The 24,024-nt window shown below is 48.1% G+C and overlaps 1 protein-coding gene across 1 annotated transcript in view; it reads right to left on the reverse strand.

The window, feature by feature from the left end:
- Positions 1-24,024, reverse strand: part of ABCA4 (ATP binding cassette subfamily A member 4) — a 117,852-nt gene that overhangs the window by 68,894 nt on the left and 24,934 nt on the right. Inside the window, exons 7-11 of the mRNA XM_031457627.2 lie at positions 14,283-14,372; positions 11,726-11,966; positions 10,588-10,727; positions 9,845-9,961; positions 8,552-8,749 (exon numbers count right to left, since the gene is read on the reverse strand). Of these exons, the coding sequence (XP_031313487.2) occupies positions 8,552-8,749; positions 9,845-9,961; positions 10,588-10,727; positions 11,726-11,966; positions 14,283-14,372 (786 nt within the window). The remainder of the gene's footprint in view (positions 1-8,551; positions 8,750-9,844; positions 9,962-10,587; positions 10,728-11,725; positions 11,967-14,282; positions 14,373-24,024) is intronic.

Consider the following 24,024-nt stretch of genomic DNA (forward strand, 5'->3'; position numbering starts at 1 on the left):
CAATGGGGCGGGTCCTATCCCACTGGTGTTCACTAGCTTGCTCTTCGGCCATCAGGTGAAAGGCGGACAACTCTACTCAGAGGAGGATCTGATGAAGCTAATCTGGAGCGTCATCCTCACCAAATCTTCCAGGTCAAGGCAGAGCAACTGTGGATGCTGCTTTGGACATGAGTCAGAAGTCCCCGGGTCATCCCCTGAGGTGTGAGTCATGAGGCACCCTGGCATTCTCATGTGGAGGCCACCTGCCTCACAGCAAGGGGCCTCGTTCCCTACTGGTACTTGCTTTGGTGGTCCCTGAAGAGCTTGGCTAATGAGCATGTATATTCATGCAAGTGTGTGCGTGAGTGTATGTGAGAGGCAACGATGAATGACTAACCTTTAAGCAAAGCAAGATCATAGAGTTTGACATATCTGGTCTGGTCTGATTAGCTTGTAAGTTAAAACAGTTGGTTTTAATGAGGCTGAGGCCACATATATTTATAAAAGCTATTTGGTTCTACACAGAGAAACTGTGTGATCGTGGATGTTAGGGATGAACCCTGTAGGTAGGAAAGAACTGGCGAGTGTAAGAGACTCAGCATAAAGCCACTACTGGGAAAATCCAAAGGGCATCTTCACTGATTAGAGAGACAGTGTCTTATGGCCTCAGAGGCAGATTCTGGGCAAATTTTGCAATCAGAGTTCAGAATCATAAAGCAAACCGTTATAATGCCCTGTGACAGCCAAAGGCAGTCAAGCAAGAGAAGAGGTTTCCTTGTCTCCTTCAGTTCCCAACTATTGCGGCCAAAATCCGAGTGGCAGGGCCACCACCGTCTGAAGTCCACACCAGTCCTACGGTTTCTCACCAGCAAGCCGAGCTCGCCCTGCGGAAGAGGTGCGGCTCTCCCCAGCGCAGGCAGCTGTGCTCACGACCCCTGGAGAAGGCAGTCATTTGTTTACACAGCTAAATCAGACACTGCCTCACAGAAGAAGCCACAGTAGCAGCAGGCTTCCTTCTTCAACTGCGACCTCTCCAGCTCTAATTCAAACACATTAAGTAACATAAATTACCTATGAAGTGGGAACCGATGACTAGCAGAGGCAGAGAGAGAAAGAATCTCTTCTTCCTTGCACTTGATAATCAAAGGGGCCTGGCACTCGGTGCTGATGTGTTCTGACTGATACCCAGGACATGCCAGGAGGGAGTCTTCAGGGTAAGAAGGGCGCTGCTGCACACTTCAGAGGCTTTGGCTCTACCATCCTGCCTCTCACAGATCTAACTTCCACACTCAGGCTGAGAACAAAGCGGCTGATGAATGTCAATGGAGGCTTCAAGTGGTCCTGCTGGTGTTAATGTAGACACCTGGGGTTCCTTTTGAAAAATGCCAGTGGATGTGGGCAAACATCCCAGAATGGATTTCCTGGCAGATTGAAACCGTAACACTAAAGGTTCGTTTCCCACCGCAGGGAAAACGCCACTGGAGAAAATAGCTCTGGGCCGCGAGAGTTGGCCGGGATGGTGAGAAGGAGGCAGAGGCCCTGTGGGGAATTTTATCTAACACACCGGGTGCTGCGGACAGACGGCTGAAATGTTCGACCACGGAGAGTGAGGAGATGCACCGCGACTGAAGACAAAGGGACAGGAAGGGCACAGCCGTTCAAAAGACCGTTTCTAAAATAAATAAACACAACAGTGACACACATAAAAAGGTCGGGTCGGAGCACAGAGGCTCCCGCCAGGGCAAAGCCACCCGGTAGTGCTTCCTGTGCAGTCAGATCCAAGGAAAGGCCGAAGAGCCGGGCTGACGACTGCGGGGGACTGTAGCTCTCAATGCTGTCTTGTTTAGTCATTCCTACAACTTTGGGAAGTAAGTGTTACCATATTCAAAATAGTTCATAATCAACAGGGCCGGGCACTGACCATGGAAAGCATATTCCGGTCACGAACACCTGGTCCAGCCATGCCGGTGACACTGCCCTAACTGTGGCTCCAGTGACCACCCTTATTTTTCAGGCAGTGGACCAGCGACAGTGCCCCAAATCAGAGCCCAGAGATGAGCGCCGGGGGTGGCATTCTGCTGCCTTCGGGATGGAGCTGTCACCGGCCGGGCCAGCTGACCCTCCTGGCGCCAGCTCGGGACTCTGCTGCCCCTCTGCCCGGCCCCCGCCCCTGACGCTACAGCCACACCTCTGCCCAGACCGTCTGCCTCTCAGGAGCCTGGCTCGTTCACACCTCTGCACCTCACGTACGCTCTTCCTTCTGCCTTGCTTAGCAGGCACATTCAATCTTTAAGGCCCAGCATAAATGTATTTTCAGCTTTAGATTGGCATGTATGGGTGTAAACTTCATGCCACTGCAGCTCCAAGAAGGTAAGTTGGGAAATCAAAAGATAAATAAGATACTTTCAGCCCTTACGGGGTTCACATCTGTGTGGGTGGGGAGGTGTGTGAAATAATTATCATGTGCTGTGATGGAGGAATACGGTGCACACGAGGAGGCCTGACACACAGGCGCTGAGTCCTGAGTGGAAGAAGGGGTCGGCTTGTGCAGGGCGGGAGGCCTGGGCAGCACGATGTCCCATATGACATGGAAGAGCCGTGAAGGGACTGGAGGAGCTGGCCTTCACCGACACAGCAGTGAGGAGTCACTGGGGCACTTCAGGCTGGCACGCCATGGCTGGTGAGACTGGGGTTTCATGAGGATCTCACTGGAGGCAGCGTGGGAGCTGAACAGAAGCAGCGAGAGACCAGAGGCCACGAGACCAGCCAGGAGAGATGGTACAGGCCTCTGTAAACAGGCCATACATGGAGAGGGCGAGGAAGGGGGGATTTGGGAGATAATGTGGAGGATAATTGACAGTCCCTGGAGGATTTGTGGCATTTTGAATTTGTTTCTACTCTGCCAGACTGGATTCTAGCATTCCCTTGGGATACCACCATATTTAATGACATGCTTATCTCTCCCAATAGAATGTGAGCTTCTAGAGGTCAGGGATTCACAGTATTTATTTGGATGTAGGTAGTTCAATTCATGCAAAAACATGAATGACTGCATGAGCGCAAATTTCTTTGGCTTCCTCCTCTAAATCTAGTTCTTTCTAAGCAGAAAAGACTGAATCAGAATAGTGTCAGTTACCCTGACTATTACAAAATAATTGCTGCCTTCATCCAACTCATTATGTAATTTATCCAAACAATACTTACTGAACCCCCTACTCATGTACCCCTTATGGTAGAAGAACTTCCTCTTCAGAGGCTGAGAGGTCTAGATTAGAATCTTGGATCCAGCTCTTACCTCCTATGGCATGTTAGGCAAGTCAGTCTTTGATTCTATAAAATGGTAACAATTATGTCTCTGGGCAGGCAGTCAAGCGTGCTGCATGAGGTGACAAGTAAAAGTGCCCAACACAGTGGCTGGCTCACAGCAAGCTCAAATGCAAGTTCCTTCCCTTCACCCGTCACTTGAGCCCCCAACCCCCAACGTGTGTTCTCCTTCCTCAGCCCAATTCTATGTTTCTCAGAGACTGAAGAGGCACAAAATAAGGCCATTGCCCATGAGTTGCTTATGATCCAGTTCACGGCTCTTGAAATAATATTGCTCTCATGGTACAGGCTTTTGCACCCTTCTGACCTCTTCCCCGACTTTGCCCTTGCCCCTTAATGCACATTTGGAGTCAATGAATCAGCAGAAGAAGGCAACAGGTCAGATATTATGCAACAGATGTCTACGCTTTTGACTCTAAAGTAGGTGACATGATCAATAGCTCTGTCTTCTTAATCCTATTAGGCCTGAAAACTACACTCCCTGAGCACGTACTGGTTGGGTAGTGGTGAACTGAAGCCAGGGGCATGCTAGGCACAGAGGAAAAGTAGTCCAAAACAGCCCCCTCCTGATCATTCATCAAGAAGATAACCACCGTGTTGATAATAAAGAGTTACACACATACACTGACTGTGCTGACAGCAGAGATAAAAGCAGTTAATGAATACACGTCTCCTCAAGACTCAGGGAAAGGTCGTTAACTAGTTAAATTTTATGCCTTGATCAGAGGTATTTTTATACTAAAGTTTGGCTGAATTCAGCTTCCTGATGTGAAACTTAAGACCTGGAATTCAAATACACTATAAAATTAAAATACACTGTGAACTCTAAATAGCATTCCATCTGTGTCATGCCTAACCCTCGATCAGGAGTCCTACAGAGATGAATCCTTCCACCTGGTAGAGAGATGAGGCTCCCAAGTGTCTCCATCATTCCTTTCCCTAGCTGACTGCCCACCTGCAGACCAGGAGGTCTGCCTTTCATCCATGTCTTGATTTTTCCCTGATAAGGGCAGGGCATCAGGGGAAAGACTGGACATGGTTATGAGATGAATGAGATGATAGAAGCCCCTTATTGAAGAGGTGCTCTAAGAGCAAGAGAAGTCCTGGATCCACTGGGCCACGGTCCACAGAAGGGCCAGAAGGGCTCGAGAAACAGCCCTGATTCAAGCCAGTTCGCCAGGTTAACGTGAATAACAGCTCCACAGTCCCTGATTGAGACTTACACAAAGCCAGCCTCAGGAAAGCGCATTCCTCACTTGGTCTGTGGTTTGGGGTGCACGTCCTTGCGGTTCACAGCGAGAGCTGCCACGCACATGGCGCTCCTTGGTGCCAGCCCTCTCCCATTTCATCCTCACAGCCACTGGAAAGGAAGGCATTACCAGCCCCACCTAACAGACGAGAAACCGAGGGCAGAGAACTTACACACACGCCTAACTCACTGATGGCACGCGTGTGCTGGGCGCCCTGCACACTTCTCTCACTCTACCCTCAACAACAACTCTGTGGGGTCTGCTGTGTTATTACTGGGTTTTACAGGTAAGAAAACTGAGCCTCGGCAGGTGAAGTGGCTTTCCCAGAGTGACGCAGCTCAGAGGCTGCGTCCAGGCCCACTTATCCTCACTGTCTGGGTGAGAGAGTTTCCTCAAGCAGCAGCCTAACGTGGCATCGGATGGCGCAGGCAGGTGGCTCCAGGGGAATGGGACACTCTCCAGGCTACTCAGTGGGATGGCCAGTAACTAAGGCCTCACCCCAAGCAGAAAGAAAGAGGATTTAGCCCTCCTTTTAGGTGAAGAGAAACCCTTTTGACTCACCCCCCTTTCGTATAATGACAAAAGGCTTAAAAGTTTGCTCTTAGTTCCTGGAGTTTCTGTTGTTCAGTGTCACATCTGAGTGCCACACTGACTTGGATCGACATAACTTACATTTTAGAGTGTTTTTGCTGAATTTTCCTGAATTGACTTTTTTTTTTCTTTTTTGGAATAGTCTGGGAAGTATCGAGGCTGGCCCCGGAGGAGGTTCTCAAAACTCTTTAGTGCCTGTCTGCTACTGAGTAGTCCTCAGAATGAGAGCTGGGGGGTCTCCAAGCCGCCTCCAGACTTCCCGAAACACAAGAACAAAAGCAGAGACTTCCAGGACCAGTTGCAGTGATTGAATTTGTCCTCACTGCTCATTCCCCACCCCAACCCCCTCCTCCTTTCAGGTCATCCCCCTACTTCCCCCCTCCCTCTTCACCAAGGGCGGAAGGTCCAAACCCCTCTTAGGAACCCCTGGGGCAGCCCACTGACCCGTGGCCACAGTGGCCTTCACTTAGGAGAGCTTTCCTTGGCTAATGGGATTGCAAAGCCCCAGGGAAGTGTTGGTGGCTGATGTGACATGTGATTTGCAGTTCTGTAACCCCTGGAGGAGCGCCAGGAGCGGCCCAGGGGCTGGGCCTGATTTCACCAATTCCACTCTTCTCCTCCCAAGTAGCATTTCTGGGTTTGTTTGTAGTTTACTAAAGACTTAATATTTACTAAGTGCCTACTAAATGCCAGCCACAGTCTTATGTGCTTTGCATGAATTAACGCAGTTAATTCTCACAACAAGCCTGTTAGGTAAGTATTATTCATACCCCCATTTTACAGATGCAGAAACTGAGGCACAATTAGCAGGGATTTGAACCCAGGTGGTCTAGCTCCACAGACTGAATTCTTAGCCATTTAAGCATTTAATATATATTAAGTGTCTTTTGTGTGCCTGGTGCTACATTAAGCACAAACTACATGGAAAAAATAATCCTACAAGAAAACAAGTCCTTTACATCACCACACAAGTGTCAAGTCAAACAAAAGGCAGGAAATATTCTTTGTTACTGATAGTACCTCACAAAAACATTGTGAGAACCACTGAGCTCCAGCTGACAGAGTAAAGGAATAGAGCCCCTCCATCCACACCCCCTCCAAAAGTTTGGGCTATGTTATAACCTAGCTATACTATAACCTGGCTATGTTATAACTCAGCTATGGTATAACCTGGCTATACTATAACTTGGCTATGGTATAACCCAACTATGGTATAACCTGGCTATAATATAACCCAGCTATGGTATAACCTGGCTATACCATAACCTGGCGGTGAATGGGGGTGGGCGTGGCCCAGGATGGGGACTTAGCTGGTGGAAGCACCGTGAGAAGAGACGATGTCAGCTGAGTAATTGTACAAGGGGACTGCAAGGCCCCCACCAACCTAGTAGGTCTGTAACTATACAGATTACCAGGTCTCCTCCCTGAGAATTCTGAGTCAGTTGATCTGGGTTTGTGTCCAGGAATTTGTTTTGTAAAAAAGCACCCATGGTCATTCTTGCCTTCAGACAGGTAGGGAATCACTCTGTCATGACATGAACTTTAGTGCTGATGCTGCCACACCTGGCCCCTCTGAAAGACCACCTGGGGAGCCCGTGCTGCCTCCCCATGGCCCTGGAGAAGGAGCATCACCCACTCTGGGGGGTTCTGGTGGCGCCCGGGCAGCAGGGAGTCTTCAAGAGCCCGGTGGTGACAGGTGGAGCTGGGCTTTTCTCACTAGTTGGGGACCAGGACCATGGGGTCTGGGGCAGGGCTGGCTCTTAGGGGCTTAATTCCCTCTCTGTCGTCCAGAGCATCTTCTACCACTAATGGTTCTACATGACATGAGGCCCTGTGGCAAGTGTGAGACACTCTCAGACAGAGATGTTCCCTAGGAGTTTGAGGTTGAGAATTTAGAAATAACTAGCATGTGCTCCCTGACGCTGAGAACTCCAGTCTGCTGAGCAGCCAGAGGTGGATGTGTTGGCAGCTGACCTGCATCTGACTCGAACAGCACCTGAGAGAGACTGGAAGAGAGGCCTGGGAAGCACAGGGGAGGGAACGACTTCCCCTGTGTTGAAGCAGAAGTGACGCCTGAGAGCCGAGTCTCAAAGAATGAACGAGCAGAAGCTCAGCAAACAGGGAAGGAGAAGCCCTTTCAGACCCTCTGCCTTGTGTTTCTTCTTTTGGGGGAACACCCTCCCCCTCCTCACAGCAAGCTTGCTCAGTCCAGGAGATTCAGATGAAGCTGCCTGCTTTCCCCACCCCGCGGGGGTACCCATCCCTGAGGCACTCCCGGGAAGGTAGGGTGGCCAGGCCAATCAGAGAACACGTCAGGAGTACTGCTGATGCTCTGGGACGGCTGCTCCCTCTTTCTGTGGAGCTTTCTGTGTAAAGACGGCCACTGAGGACTGTGAGCAGCTGACACACTACCGAATGGAGAGGGCCTGGCTGAGATCAAAGCCGAGCTGAGGCAGACAGAAAGGAGAGATGGAAGGACACGGTGTCCGAGGTCCCCTGGGCTTCCAGGTTATGCCAACCAATAACTTCTCTTTTTTGTTTAAGCAAAAAAGCTCTAACAAATAGGTAGAGAAACAGCCAGTTGCAAAGGATGAAATCATGAGAAGCCAGGGTGTGCCAGAGGGTGGTGGAAGGGCCCACAGAGCAGAGCCGGAGATGTGTGAGTGAGCAGTGGTGGGAAGGTGGGCTGGAGCCGGGATGAAGAGGCAGATGGAGAGATGATGACAAGGCCTTTGGGCCTCAGAGAGCCTGGGAAGCAAGAGGCAGAGTCGAGAGATACTTAGGAGATGAGGAGACAGAGCGAAGTGATGTGACAGAGGCAGTGGAGGGGCCAGGACGGCAGGCTCTGAGTCAGGCGCCAGATCTGCATCCTGTCTGCTCACCCACAAGCTGTGGGATGGGATCTTATTTAACCTCTTTAAGCCTCAGCTTCTGCATCTGTAAAGTGGGGATGATGATGGTGCACTCCTGGTGGAGCTGCTGGAGGACTGAGAGAACCCACCTGTCTGATGTGCCTGTAGGGCCCGGGGGTGGGAGCGTCCCGCAACAGGGCACCTCAGAGCTCGGGGTGTGGTGGACACTGCCAGTGGACAGCCACTGAAGCCACGGCAGCCAGGAGACAGCTGAGGGCGGACACGGACACTCCGGGGGAGCAGCAGCCAAGGAGGAGGCAGGAAGCCGTTTGTCAGGAGGCAGGAGATGTGAAGAAGGAACTGTTTCAGCTGAGGAGAAGCTGTGAGAGAACAGCATGCACCGCTGTTCGGGGGCTGTGGGAACGCTTGTTTCTTCAAAGGGGAAGATGAGAGCTGAAACCCAAGACCACTGGACTTGCTAAGGGAACTTGGCTCCACACACAGGGCCGTCCTGGAGGGACCGAGTGCGGCCCTCGGGTGACTCGCTGCCCTTACCTCCAGGTATTGATTAGCCAGGCGCAGGGTGCGGTCAGTGACGTTAAATACATCCCTCCAGTCGAAGCGGGCTGAGTCGTCAGCCCGGCCTTCTCGAGGACCCTTGTGCAGGAAGCTCAGCACCGCTTCGGCAGTGACACCGTCCTCACCAAGATGTCTGTTCAAAAAGGCTTTCGCTGTTGGGTTCTCCAGGGCGTCCTTGGGGAGAAGCAACACAGTCATGGCCTTTAGAATTCCACGATCTTTGGTCCCGTCTTAGGCCATTTGCAATTTTTAATGAGTAGGGATAGACTCTGAGGCTTCCTAAAAACCTGGTGGGTTTTCTTCCATCGTAAGTCATATCCATCTATATCCTGTTTCCCTCAAATACACAGGCCTCTGTAATAGCAGGGAGATGTGTATGGGGGTGGGGGAGAGAGAGGCAGGGAAATGGCATATGGGAAGGCTCCTGTTTTAAGGAATTTTTTTGATTCTTTTTAATCATCCCTGCTGGGTAGGACTCTTATCTCTTGGTTTTGCGAAACTGAAAACGAGACCAGAGAGACACACTCAACCATCTTTGCAGTTACAGACCTGGCCCCTTGGGGAGAGGCCCTCACGTGAATCTGTAACAGCAAGAAGCCTCAGGAGGTCACTGGTCTTAGGGCAGTTTTCATACTTCCCCAGAGCTCTAGAAACATATGTCCCACCCAAAGTCAGTGACTCTGCTGGGTGACAGCTTCAGAACTGGTGCTTGTTTTATATTTACATATTTATATAAATATATATACACACACACATATGGTATAGTGTTTTATATATATATATACACATGTTGTATGGATATATATATGTAGTATGGACTCATATGGTATAGTGTGTGTATATGTATGTAGTATGGACACATATGGTATAATGTGTGTGTATATGTAATATGGACACATGGTATAGTGTGTGTATATGTATGTAGTATGGGCACATATGGTATAGTGTGTGTATGTAATATGGACACATATGGTATAATGTGTGTGTATATGTATGTAGTATGGACACATATGGTATAATGTGTGTGTACATATGTAGTATGGACACAGATGGTATAGTGTTATATACATATAGTATGTTTTATATATGTAACATGGAATGATATTCCTACGCTTGTTGTATTTTGACCTAGCCCCAGGAGTGACTAACCCTTCACTGGGAAAAGGAGACAAAGGGAACTTCCTTGGCCCTGCTCCTCCTCCTCTCCCCCTCCTCCTCCTCTCCCCCTCCTCCTCCTCCCCCCCTCCCAACCTCTAACGCCATCCGTACTCTGATCATGGTCATCTGTGTGCTCTTGTCAAAGAAGTACCAGATCTCCGGCCCTACTTCTTCCCAGGCTTTGACCAACTTCCTGAGGCGCTCCAGCTCTTCAAAAGTCGAGTTGGCCTAAAAGCAGACAGAGATAGAAACAGCTAAAGAATGGAGGGGAAAAAAGTGAAAGTGGGCCTTTAGTTGCATCTTTCTTGCTCCTGTCACAAACCCTCAATGTTCAGGAAAGGCTTGTCAAGAAGTGTCTTTATTTTCTTAGTCTATCAGTATTTCCCAGAACAGTCAGCTGCTTCCCAGCCTCCCAGACTGGCAGAATCTCAGAATCTCAGAGGTACCCATCATACTGATGACGCTATTGTCTCCGAGCCTCTTTAGGGCTAGATCTGGACTCCGTGTGAGCAGATGCTCTTCCTCCCTTCCTCCCTATCTTTGTTGCGGGCAGCCAGGATTTGGAGACCTGTGACCCCTTCCTTGGGGTTATAATTCAGGTGTGGCAAGAAAACCTCACTGTAGGCTGCATAGGGAGGGCGGGGCCCAGGCAGGGGCGCTGGCGCATGGCATTCCAGTGATGACTGTGGATGGGGGAGGAACCATGAGCCTGCTTAGCGAAAAATACGAGGCTCACTACCAGGAGGGCATGGTGAAAAATACAGACACACAAGCACACGCGCACGCGCACACACACGCATTCTCATTCTCTAGGCAGCCCAAGGCAGAAGGCACAAGACCAGCTGGGAACTTACGCTCTTTAGTATCCTGCGTGTTGCAGGGGAATCCGGAGTAAAGAGGATTTTTCCCATCAGCAAAGGCTTTGCTGCCCTCCAGGCTATTTTGGTTAGGGGGTCTGACTCCAGGTTCTGGATCAATGCATTACAAAAGGTCGCTGTCAGGAGAGAAGGGACAGATTTTATAGAAACTCCCCGTTGCTCAGAGCTAAACATAGTCATTAGTGTGTTCAAATCACATGTCTCATTCAACTGTATGCTGGAGGATTTGACAAATAATCTAAATTAATAGGCTGCACCCCACCAATAACAAGCTCATCATTAGTAAGTAACAAAGTGCCCCAGTGCATCTCAACAAGGGCCTCATCAGAGAAACAAAGAATGGGGCTTGCCCTGCGGTTTTTCTGCTTTAGAAGGAGGCTGAGAAGCCTGCTTGTGATTACTGCAAGAAACAGAGGCCATTCTCAGATGAAAGGGGCCGAGAGGCCAAACAAGGCCTCCCCTTGGAATCTCGGCTTTAGTCTCAATAATTTCCCCTCAATTAGCTGCTTAACTTCTTTGTTGTGTGCGGCTACCTTAGGGCCCAACTGCTTTTGGTGTGAGCCTTGCCTCCTTTCAGTTTTTAACTAGAGGGTTACCCAGTTGCATTTTGTCCACACCCCACCCTCCTTCACTTCACAGGAGCCAAAAAAAATACTGAAAGGTGGGAGAGATGGCTTGCCAGTGCCCTGCCATTTGGAATGGAATTCCGTACTACGCAGACTCTCACTGCATTGTGTTGGTGAAAACATCCCACAGCCACGTTGACTTGCCAGGGCCCTCCGACCCCTGCTTGGCTCATAACTCGGGGTTGCCTCCTCATTTATCTTTCTCTTCCTCTAGAACTTAACCCTAGTTCAATGAGATCAGTGGGGAATGTCCCCTCTGTTCCCTTTCCAAGTGGGTCTCAGTTCTTTCCATGGCTCCCTTCCAGAATTCTTTATGAGCACTGCCCTCTTCCCACACGGGAAATGGACTTGCTGGACGGAGAAGCCTCTCTGCCTAAGGCCCCTCGACAAGACCAAGGGTAAGTCCACCCCAGGACTGATTTCACCTGGAAGTGTTAACCCATCAGCTCATCAGAAGCCGATTTATACGCAGGACTTAGAAAACTTACTTGCTGTTTTGTCATAGGAATAGACAGGATCTTTCCTTGTGGAGTCAACCCCCAGGAAGGCCTTGTAGTTGTTGTCCTCGTACCAGTTGAAGGAGAGCACCCGGGAGCCTCCGCCCTCTGGGTAGCCACACAAGAGGTCAGACAGGGTGCCCACCAGCTGTGTGAAGGTCTCCGGACCGCCAGGCTGCACAAGGGGCCTGGTCACCCACAGCAAGTCTTGCACACTCCGCCGGTGGACGAACTAGGGCAAGGCAAAGGCTGCAGGTTATTCTAAGGCACTTGGAGTCACAAATCTACGGTGAAGCCAAAGCTCCAAAGTTTGGGGCGACCTCGGCATGTGTTTGCCACATTCAAAAGAAAACATGTATGTTCTCAGTAATCCTTAATCCAGCTGTGAAATGAAACCTACTGCCATCCACTCAGGGCCTGGGAGGAAAACAGCCTTAAAGAGAATAAAAGAGTTAACCTCCTAAGCATTTCAATATTACTTCTCTTTACCAGTCCCTTTAATTTTAATTCCTTGGGACTATATCCTTGGGGAAAATTAGAGAGCATTTCTCTGTTAGTCGGTTCTTAGGATCTGTTATCCCACCAAGATGGGGCCACTGGGAAAAGAAATCGGGAAATAAAACGGCGGAGTAGCTCTGTCCTAGAAAGGCAAAGTCAGGGCAAGTTCCTCAGCCAAACAGTTTAGAATTTAGTTTTTATATTTGGAAGATTATCTTTTATTAGCTTAATTTTACCAAACATGAACTCTTCCATTTCCTTGAAATGTGTGGTTTGTGGTTTCTCTCTCTCTCTCTCTCTCTCTCTCTGTGTGCGCGCACATGTTTGTGTGTGTGTGTGTTTGTGTGTGTGTGTTTGTGTTAAGATCCAAGCAAATATAGAACAGACGAAGTTTCCATTCTTGGAAAAACTCTTTAAATTCTGCACCAAACTAAAACGAAGCTGGCGGTCTTTCCTCTGCTGGGCACCGGTGGCGCTCACGGGCCTCATCCTCTGAAGGCAGGTCTCTAATGCTGAGGGCTCAGCTGAGGGCTGCCAGAGTCACCAGGGTCTCAGTTCCACTAACACCATTTGACTTGACTTTAAAGGAAAATGCAAAATAAAAGCCATGCTGCCTTTTTCCAAAAACACATTTGGTTACTTATTTTGCAAGGCACTTGGGAATTAAAAAAAACCATGAGGATTCAATCAAGTCAGACTGAAAATAGTTCCTCCACTGCAATGAGTGATGTTTACCTGTCATCTGCTCTCTGTCCACATGCCAGCACTTGCCCCTCTGAAACCGCTGACCGCCGTGTAGAAGTCACATGGTGAGTCGGGCCTGTCATCACAGTCTAGGCTTCAGTAATAAAGATGGAATCTCACGTTGCTTCAACAGCAGCAAGTCTTATGACAATTTTGTAAGGGGTTATTATCATTATTATGTTGCTCATTTGATCAAAGTGCTCAGAGATAAAGGGGCCGTTCCAGGGTCAAATGGTCTAGTGTCAGTTAGTATAAACTGGGCCCTCTGCTCCAGCCCAGCTCACAAATGCTAGGCTTGCCATCCAGACGGGCAAGAAACCTTCTGGAACTGCCACACGAAATTAAGAGCATTGATATACTTTGGGGATTTTTAAAAAAATTCTCTATCAACTTCAATCCTATTACACTGATACAAATTTTTTTAATGCTTATGAAGAAAAGAATGTTAAACAGAGACTTCCACTGCAGCAGGTGGCCGTCAGTACAACAGGCCCTTCTCTGACTTTCCCTGCACAGCACTCTGCCCAGGCTGAGCGAAGTTTTATGAGGACAGATTCCAACCACGCAATTTTCCAGGCTGGCAAAGCCCAAGTCATCTGCAAGTACTGGAGGGGAAGAATGTTTTGAGAAAATTAAGCTTCCTCTTTCATCTCTCTTTCATAATATTCATCACACTCGAAGGTAATTGTTTCACATCTCTCTTCCCTGTTGAACTGTATGTTCACAAGGCAGCGACCATATCTATCTCTTCATCATTATGACCGCAGTATGTCTCATCTACTGAGTGGAGAATCATTTTCTATATGCGCAAAGGCTTGTGCAACCGGGCATTAATTGTAAGGTGCACATCTTTCAAAAAGCAACACACAAAAGTCAATTAGCCTCTTTGTGACAATGTGAGTTGATGTATAAATGACACTTAGTGTCCATAAGCACTCTGTAAGTGTATGCTATTACTACTAGTGGTATAGATCTATGTGGATTTTAAGAGCAGAGTAGAATATTGGACCACATCATTACTGGAAAGCCTTAGATTCCATTGTCAGTCCACTGATAACCTGCTCCACCAAAGTGGCATTTCTTTCTAGGTGTGAAATTAGACAAATGGTCCCTTTCTTTCTGCCTCTGACCCAGGAGCCCAGATAATTAAGGTTATGAAGAGGTGCTTTGAAGTTGCTAGATGGAAAGATCAAGTGTATTTCTCCTTGAACAGGTTTGAGGTACAATTAAATTATTTGACATAACCAGTGTGATAAAATGGTAGAAAGATACAGTGAAATTATATTACTGTCAACAACCCACTTACTTCTTGAATTCTTGGTGACATATCAGAAAATATTTTCCCCCAGGATCTCAGATTGATACCTTGAGAACCGCTGTCCACGAGTTTGGGAAGCTGTAATTGATAGGAAAAAAACTTTTTAAAAATAATATGGCACATATATGTAGTCCTACATACACACACAGATGCTGTCTGAACTCCTGTATGCTTGAACAACATTTCCTCCCCTCTTTCTGACCACAGGACCTCTTCTGCAAGATTGCTTCCAGAAGCAACCTTTTTTTGTCTACTTGAGAAAATCAAAGTTCTTATTTCAAGTCACCCTGCTGAGATAGTCCATCACAAACAGTTCCATGGTGACATTAAATACGCCGAGGTGATTCTGACTGCTGGTTTAGTGACGCCACACAAGACTCCTGGAGGAAGGAAAGCAGAGCACAGCCCCCGGGGTGTAAAGGAAGACCCGTGCGGAGGGCGTCCATCTGTTCACCTCGGGCTTTGTGGGCACTCTCAGGCTTCCTCGTCCCTGTTGTCCCTCTATGTCCTTTCCAGGCAGGCTGTGTCCCTTCCTCTGTGCAGCACTACCCTCTCATGGAAGAGCCAGCCAACCCCAGCACCTTTCCTTTTAAAGCTGTTGCTGGCAGCCTTAAAGGGAGAGAAGTTCCCTTGCAGGTTCTCTAGCTGACGCCAGTGTTCTGGTGGCCCCGGGCACACGCGGCAGCACAGGGCTGTTCATGTGTTTTCAACCAGGGCGGGGAATGTCAAAGTTCACAAGTCTGCTGGCTCCAAGTTCCAGAGTCTAAGGTCAACACCTTGTTTTCCGGAAATCAAGTTCAAGTCCTGAAAGAATGACTTCATTTCTGCATAGTCTCAAAAGTGATCGAATCTCTGATTCTCTGATTTTTAGGACTGAATTCTAACTTTTAAGATGGTGATTTTTAAACTCAAGTTTGCATCTCGAGTAGCCTTCAGGGGCTCTGCACTTCAACAAGCTCCGTGCATAATTCTGATTCTTGTATTTGTGGACCACAAGCCACAAGCCTTGCCTTCTTATTTGCCAGTGCGGCTCTCCTGAATGATGGGTGGACCGATCTGGCTGTAGCAGTGCAGAGAAGCAGGTGGAGTTAGGCTTTGAGCAGCCCAGCCTCCTATTTCCAGCTGTGGTCCGGCTCCCCTCTCTCCTGGCTATAAGTGCAGGGGCCCTCATATTTCCTCTGACCCTGAACTGAAGGACAGACGCATGTACACTCCTGGGGCGTTAGCATTTCAGCCTTACTTTCTAACTGTAAAATGAAAGGCTTTGTTGTGCATGAGACCTGCAAAGCAAGCAGGAGGCGGATTTTCCAGAGGAAGGAGCCCCAAAGCCACCATTGAAACTATATTCCTGAGAAGTGTCTTCTCTCCTTAGCCTTGTCCCTGCACCTACGCTTTGGTTTTGCCATGACTTCCTTTCAAACTACTTGAAAATAGCTTCAGTGTATGCTGGGCAAAGGACTTTAATTTCTGTTTTTCCATAGCAGGGAGGGTGGGGCTGAAAAGAGTAGGTAGGAAGGGAAGGGAGGAAGCCGCAGGTGAAAATGTGCGCCAATGGCAAGCTGTCACCCTGCCCTATTCTCCCTCCTGACTCCCTCCAGTAAGATGTATTACAGATAAAAGGGATCCAAGAGGTACCTCAGTTAAATGCCATTGTGGACCTTATTTTGATTTTGATCTAAACAAACCAGCTCTAACAATCAGAGGAAGAGTGAACGTGACTGAGTATTAGGTAATATTAAGGAGTTAAATTGTTAATTTTGTTGTGTGCCATCATAGCATTGTGGTTTTGTTAAAATAAGTAAGTTTTTATCTGCTAGAGATACATAGGGAAGTGTGTAAGGGTGAAATGTTGTCTGTGGTTTGCTTTAAAAAAAATTCAGGAAAAAAAGAAACAGATAAGACAGAAACAGCCAAATGTTGATAATGGTTGAAGCTGGGTGATGGGTACATGGAGGTTCATTATATTCTTCTTTCTACTTTTATGTTGGTTTCTTTAATAAAAAAATTTAAAAATAAAAAGATTTTTGCATGCAAAAATAAATGAATTGCTAAATGAATGAATGATGAATGAAAGAATGAATACTAAGTCAATCCTCTCATTTTTCCTTCCTCCTCACTAGATTGCCTTTGCTAAGGCTTTAATGGCTCCTCTCTCAGAATGTTTTATTGGAACAGCCTTCTTGCCGGCCCCTGTGCCTTGTCTCCTTTCTTCCAATGCACACACCCCCCCCCGCTACAGCCTGAGTTACCTAACAGGCCAATCCAATCGTGTCACTTCTCCTGCTCAAAGATCCTCCATGGCTCCCTACTGCCTCCAGGAGAGGTCAGTCCCCGTGCTGGGCACACATGGCCTCTCGTGAGCTGGTGCGTGGCTCCCTTCTCTCTTGCATCTCCATCATCTAGACTTCTTTCTACATCTCCTCCTGTGCTGGTCCCTTTCTCATGCCTCCTGGCTCTGCCCATTGTTCCCGCCCTTCTCTGCCCAGAAAGTTCTCCTCACCCCTAAGTCTCATTCCTAACACCGTCACCACCGTGAAAGGAGACAGCGTCCCCACGGTATACTTAGGTGACACTCCTTTTTCTGTGTTTCTTTCCTTGCCCTTGCCCCGTTATATGATTTTAAGGTGCCTTGTTTATTTCCTTCTTTGTACTCTTCACCCCTGGCAATTATTCTGCTGATTACTTGTCATCTGTCTCTCTTATTAGACTCTAAGCTCCACATAGACAGGGACCTTGTCTGTGTGCTGGGCACACAGTAGACACCCACTCACGCATCAAACATAAATGAATGAATACTCGTATTATAGCAGCGAGCAGACTGGACTGTAAGTGTTTCTATGCCTGATACTCTGAAATATATACTCACTAAGGGTGTTAATAGGGGTTCCCCAGAGAAACAGACCCAATAGGATGCATAGACACAGGAAGAGAGTATTATAAGGAATTGTCTCGCACAGTTAGGGAGGCTGGCAAACCCCAAGACCCACAGGGAGAGTCAGCAGCCTGGAGACCCACAAAGAGCTGGTGGGCAGGGAAAAAGCCAACGTCCCACTTCAAAGCCAGTCAGGCAGGAAGAATTCTCTCTTGCTTGGGAGGGGGGTCTTCCCTCCTCCATCCTTTATTCCTGCACTTCTTGGAAGAACTGTTCACATTTGGTGTTCCATGTCTTCACCGACACTTCCCTCTTCCCACCCTCAGCATCCTACTCAGATGCTTTCACTGGAATCCCTGGTTTTCAGGCCTCATGGATGCTTTCGGCTCTTATCTTTTCAGACCTCTCTGCTTTTCTTGACACTTTTGGTCACGTTCTTCTCCTCCATGACACTCATCTTGCCTGGCTGGCTGTCCCCTTGCTGCCTGTCCCACCAGTTCTGCCTCCACCTTCCCCTTTCGTGCTGAGGTCCGTGAGGACCTCCGCATCCTGCTCCCCTCACCCTGTACACTCTCCCTGGGTTTTCTCATCCCCTCTGTCATTTGATCTGCTACCTTTTTGTTGACGACTTTTAAATCTGCATCTCCAACCCTCAACTGTCTGTTGGACATTTTCCCAAATCCAGCTTGTCCTAAACTGATCACATCATCTTCCCGCAAACCAGCTTCCATTCCTGGATGTCCTTCCTCAGTTGGTGGCACTGCCTCCTGCCCACTCACCAGAGCTGGGAGCCTGGGAGTCATCCGTGATTCTGCCCCATTCCCGTCCCATCATCAGAATCCCCAGACTGGAGATGCAGGGACTGGTGCTGGGCCTGAGTGTGAGGTAGGGTGAGCCCTCAGACTGCAGAGAGCAGAGCCGAGAGACATCTGAAGGACCGCCTTAGGAGGAAGCTGGGATTAGGGAATGGAGCCTAAAGAAGCTGTGCAGAGGAAATAACCAGGGTCCTAGATGATGGGGGCACCTAGGAGGGACTAGGAGCCCAGAGACACCGGAAATGGGCAGCTGTCACCCTCAGGCATCAGCAGTCAGTCGGGCACCAGCTCCCAGTGCGTGTAACTGCTCTCTCTCCTTGCTGAGTCCGTGGTCTGTTGTCCTCGCCTGACCGTGCACTGGAGATTGTCTGCGGCTGTGTTCTGCCCCAGTGGGCATCTTCTTTCCACCCCCTGACTTTTGTCTCCATAGGCTCTGTGCACACGCTGTCTTAGAACTCCATCCCACCTCAACTCCAACACGTTAAAGGCATTCATGCTTTTGTCTGTATCTCTATGCACCTGTCTACATGCTGACATAGACAGGCACCTGTACATGCATTTTTAAGGCTCTTAATTTTGCTTTTGAAATTGTTTGACCTGGACTAACTCATTTAATGAATGATTTTGTACGATATCTCACCAATCATTGCAAATACTTAGGAATGTTTGTAAAGGGGGAAAACCTGAACTCTAAACCAGTTTTCAAATTTAAAATATCATGAATATTAAGTTTAAACATAAAGAATAATATGACCTTTCTTAAACATTCAATGTAATGTTTATTAATTTCAATTCTAAAGTTTTTCTTTGTATTTCAGAACCATCACCTTGTATTTTCAATTCTCAAACATTTTTGTAGGCTTCTGCAAACCCTGCTGCTCTTAGATACTATGCCTATCGCTTTAGGGCCTAATAGATGAAACAGCCAGCCCACCCATCCCACCTCGTCCCTACCCTACTCGCCTGGCCAGAGTCCACTCACCCGAAATCATCTCACCTTGTCCAGAAAGCCTTCTGCCCCCACCCCCCGCTCCTCCCGTGCTCTTGCCCCGTGGACAGGCGCCCCTCAAAGCTCCTCTTATCACTCTCAGTGCACTTATCTGTCACTTTCATATTGGTTTGCTATTATTTTTTAAGACGTGTGTCTTTCTACTACACTGTAAACTCATTAAGCACAGGAATAGGCTTTATTTTGTTTTTATATCTTCAGGGTATGGTACACAACAGATGCTCAAGAAACATGTGTTGTACTAATTAATACAAAAATAAATATAATCTAGAAGAAAAGAGACAGAGTCGACCGAGGTTTTAGGTTCCACGAGAGATGTGTTTACACAGTGACTTACAGGAAGGGACCAGTCAGTTCCACCTGGGGACGGCGATGGTGACGCTGAAGCTAATGTTTGAAAGAAGACAAGCCTATGATCATGAGGCTGAGAGCAGTGTTTGCGGATGGGAGGGGAGAGCCAGAAACTCCAGGTGGGGGGAGGGATGTAAGGAGAGATGGCAAGAGAGACTGGAGAGACAGCCGGGCAAGAACAAGCCCAGGGATCTGGGGGAGAGGGAACGGGAGGAACAGCTGGTGGAGAGGCAGTTTTGTGTCAAGTGAACACCTTCTTGTTCGATCTTGTTAATAATTTAATAATAGTCATTATTCAAATATTTACTGAGTTCCAGCTCTGTGCTTGGTACCATAGCTGCAAAGCCTCTTCTAGCTCTCTCCGGTGGAGGTGGTAAATAATGAGGGTCTTGTACTCCCACCCTCATTTTAGATGCCACCTGCACCTCTCAACAGTGCCTGCCCCTGCAGGAACCCTCCACGTGTATCTGGCCACCAACTGTCTGACTGATGTTGCCACAAACTATAAAATAACTTTCCCAGGGCTCCCTCCCCCATTATTTATTCAAATTCACATGGACTGTTCCTGCCAAAAGAACCAGAAGAGACAGTAAATTTATCTGAATGGAAATGTGAAAACATTTCTGGAGAAAAAGGTCACAGACCAAAATGGCAAGTATCATCTCACACACACACACACACACACACACACACACACACACCCCACTGCTTCCTATGCCAAGCAAGTTCTCCTAATTTCTCAAACAACAAGTAACCCTTCCACTTCACGACTGGCCTCGGCCCTGCCAACCCAAGTTCAGGTCTGAAGAGACTTCACAGGGGAGACTGGACGCACAAGCAGGGCTGCAGAAGGTATGCCTCCAACATCTCCCACCAGCTGTGGTTGGTCTGGGAGTCCCTGGCCCTTGATCTGGTGCTTAAGAAATGGAATCAAGGTCTTAGCCAGCAGCCAAGAAGATTCCAGATACATGAAGTCTTTGTTTGGATTCTCAAGGGACAAGATATATGTCTGTCCTGTAGGACTGTGCATTATTTTTTCTTAAGACAAAGTAAAGCCTTTTAGCTACTAAAAAAGTCTTGTTTGAGCAGTATTTGCTGCTGCTTTGGATCCAGTGGGTTAATCAAACAGATGCCTCTGCCAGCACACAAAAGGAACGTTTTATGAGCTGAAACTTTCGTTTGTTTTACTTTCTCTGATTCAAAGAAGACCATCTGAAACAGACTCGCAGACGCAGGAAACAATCTTATGGTTGCCGGGGGAAAGGGGTGGGAAGGGATAAATTTGGGAGTTTGAGATTTGCAAATGTTAGCCACTATATGTAAAAATAGGTAAAAACAAAAACAAAACAAAATCTCTTCTGTATAGCACAGGGAACTATACTTAATATCTTGTAATAAACTTTAATGAAAAAGAATACGAAAACGAATATATGTACGTATATGCATGACCGGGACATTGTGCTGTACACCAGAAATTGACACGTTGTAACTGACTGTACTTCAATTAAAAAAAAAAGAACAAAAACCAAAGAAGACTATCTAGAGAGCAGTATTGACTTATAAGCTGAGAATCTACCTAACATGGGTAAATAGATAGTCTTAGGTTAAAAGTGTCTTTACAGGGGTGATGTGGCCTCTTGGAGCCGTGGGAGGTTCTAGAGTGAGTGAGGGATGAGCTGCTGTCTTGAAAGCATCCAGACAGAGGTGAAAAGCAGATGAAGCAGTGGACAGACAGTGAGGGGCCCACTGTGTTTAATTGTGGGCTGCTACAGGAAATCCAGATTTATCCAGGAGGGAAGTTGTTGCTAGGCAACTGGGGGACTGTAGATTTGAAGCATGTTTGTTGCAACCTGACAGTTGTGAAGCATCAGATGAAAAGAGAGGAAGCCAGCTTCAGCAGTGAGGGGCAACCAGGAGGGGACACCCTGAGTAATAGGAAATGCGTCATGAGTGGAGAACTCAGACTAAATCACTCAGAGCAGGGGGAAATGCCAAACTGCCTCTACCGGCAGAGGTCACAGACACATGCTGCCTGCCAGGACTGGAGGGGGCCGAGTGTCTGAAGGGGAGGGTGGCTCTGGGGTATGTGAACAGACAAGTTATGGGACTCTCTGGCTCAACAGAAGCTGGGCCTTTTTCTCTCCGCAGTGACTCCAGTCCCGGTGCTTGTGGTTGATGAAAGCAAAACTGAATTTGGCATCTAGGAGCAGTCAAAAGATCAGTCCATGAGACAGACCTCTTCCTGGTCTGAGGGTCTGAGGGAGGAGAATGTCCCCCCTAAGTGTCTGAGGTGGGCGTTTCTGGGAGGGGCAATGATGGAGGCACGGTGGGGGCCCTCCACAAAGCAGCTGCATCCTTGCTTTTGTAAGAGCAAAAATGCTGTTTGTTTCAAAGTGCTTTTTCATCTCTTCTCTAAGGTGAATTTCACCACTGGAGCCCATGAGATACATAGAAAAGGTCTTGCTGTCCCAACTTCACAGATGGGAAGGCTGAGATCCTTTTAAATGACAGCAAGGAAGGGGTAAATGCAGAGCTAGGCCCCAGTCCCTGGCCACCAGGAGATCTTTGTGGGCCCCGGCGGGCTGTCCACCCTCTGGTCCCCTCACTGTTGGGTCCTGTGCTCAGGGGATAAGCTGATTATAAGGAGAGTTAAGGAAGAATCCATGGCTATATTGAGACTCTTTAGGAATGGACATATATGAATGGTCGGTAGGGAAGAAATTTTAAGGCAAACTCTCTTAGCCTGGGATCTGACTTCAAAGGCTCCTTAAACTTCCCCACTGCCCCACCCATGTGTCTGTGTGAACTTACATTTCTCTGGGGAAAAGGTTTAGAGCTGTTGTCAGATTCTCAAAGGCAGTCCTAACCCATGCAAAGATTAAGAACTACTGTTCTGTAGAGATAAGAAGTGTCGGAGGCCAAAATCCTTCTTTAAACCAGTTTTCCTTAGAGAAAGCCTGATGCCACCACACTGGCACTCGGTCTGCTTCTGCTGAACAGAGACCAGACCTGGGACCCGTCATCCTCAGAGCGGCCTTCGTAGCAGCTTGTTTGTGTCCTAAGCAACTTTGGTTTTGACCTTTCAGTCTCTGTTCCTTTTAAATTCATAAAAAACCATCTGATTGGTCATGAAAATAAGCCCTGGGCTCCTCATGCCTGGAGACTAAAGGAAAAGAAGGCAGGCCAGCGGCAGTCACGTCCACAGGCCTAGAGTACGTTTAGTGCACATTAATGTTCTCTCTTCTATTTCCTTTTGTTTCTTCTTTTTCAAAATCAGTTCACCAAAATTGTGAATTGTAATAGACACACAGTTGTGTAGAATTAGGAAGAATAAAACTAACGCTGTAAATCAACAATTCTTGTTGTGGCTTAATAACTTTCAAAAAACCAAAAAAAACCTATCTTCTGGTTTGGTTTTGTTTTTGCTCAATGGCCGCTCTGCGCCTCCCTCCATGCTGCTGGCACTGGGCACCACTTTTTTCGCTTCTTCGCTCCCCAGAATGGGAGGAAGTTGACAGCCCAAAGATTCGGAAATCAGAGGGGAGAGGAAACCATGACGTTGGGTCACTAATGGGACCTTGTTGTAAAACCCTGGGGACAGGGGGCTTTTCCAGAGAATTTTGACACAGCAGTGTCACCTGAAAACTGAAATGCATAGTTGAAATTAAACAAACTGCAGCGAATGATCCCAGAGAGCAGAAACCATGGCCAGCTCGCACTGGGCAGGGGCAGTCCACCCACATTTATTCCCAATGATTCAGGAATTCAGGGAGCAGAGCCAAGAACAAAGCAGGACATTGAAAAGAGCATGCAGTTAGCACCTCCGGGACCGGCCTTTCTTCTGCGGAACTCAGTGCTCAGCCACCCCATCGTCACAAAGACAAGGGCAAAACGAAGTCAGAAAAGTAAAAACCGTGACAGAATACTAGATGAGGAAAAGGAAGGAGAGCTGAATCACGCAAGTCACACTGGAAGCGACTGCAAAGGGGAGAACCGTGGGCCAAAGTGCCGGGGAGGCCAAATTCCTCTATCAGCAGCCATTGGGAAGGGGGCGGGGAGGGAAACGCAGATTTCCCAGCAGTGTGGCAGGTCTTGGCACCCGCCTCGGTTCCCCTGCTGAAACTCCACAAATAAACACACAGAGCTGGAGGGACAGATTTGCTTCTCAGCAAGATTTCAAAGCTGTGCTCCAGGGTCGAGGGAAAACAGGAAGGATCGCAGAGGGAGGAGGAGGAGGGGGAGGGACACATGCCTTGGGCCAAATCAGATGGGAAACAGCCCAACCTCTCACCCGAAACCGACACACCATTTTTTATGAGGTGTGAAACGTTTCAGGTAGTGTTGGCAATCACGGTACCCTGAGCCCAGGTCTGAGCAGCTGGGTTTCAAGTTGGGGGCGTTAAGCCCGAAAAGGCCACAGGTGAAGACAAGCTCCTTCAAACTGTCTCAACCCAGGTGAAACCGAGAAGGGCTGAAAGTCCTTGGAGAAAATCCAGCCAACTGGCTGCTTGTTTTGTTCCCAGACCACCTAGGTCACTGGGCACCCAGTGTGTGTGTGTGAGTGTGAGTGTGTGTGTGTGCGCGTGCAGGCAAGAACGTACATATGGGGGTGGGTGGGTGGAGTAAGGCGTGGGCACTGCATTTGGATTATTTGAGCATGACAACACTCATTTCGGATCTCCA

Source organism: Camelus dromedarius, chromosome 9 (genome assembly GCF_036321535.1).
Source record: "Camelus dromedarius isolate mCamDro1 chromosome 9, mCamDro1.pat, whole genome shotgun sequence".
Classification (NCBI taxonomy): domain Eukaryota; kingdom Metazoa; phylum Chordata; class Mammalia; order Artiodactyla; family Camelidae; genus Camelus; species Camelus dromedarius.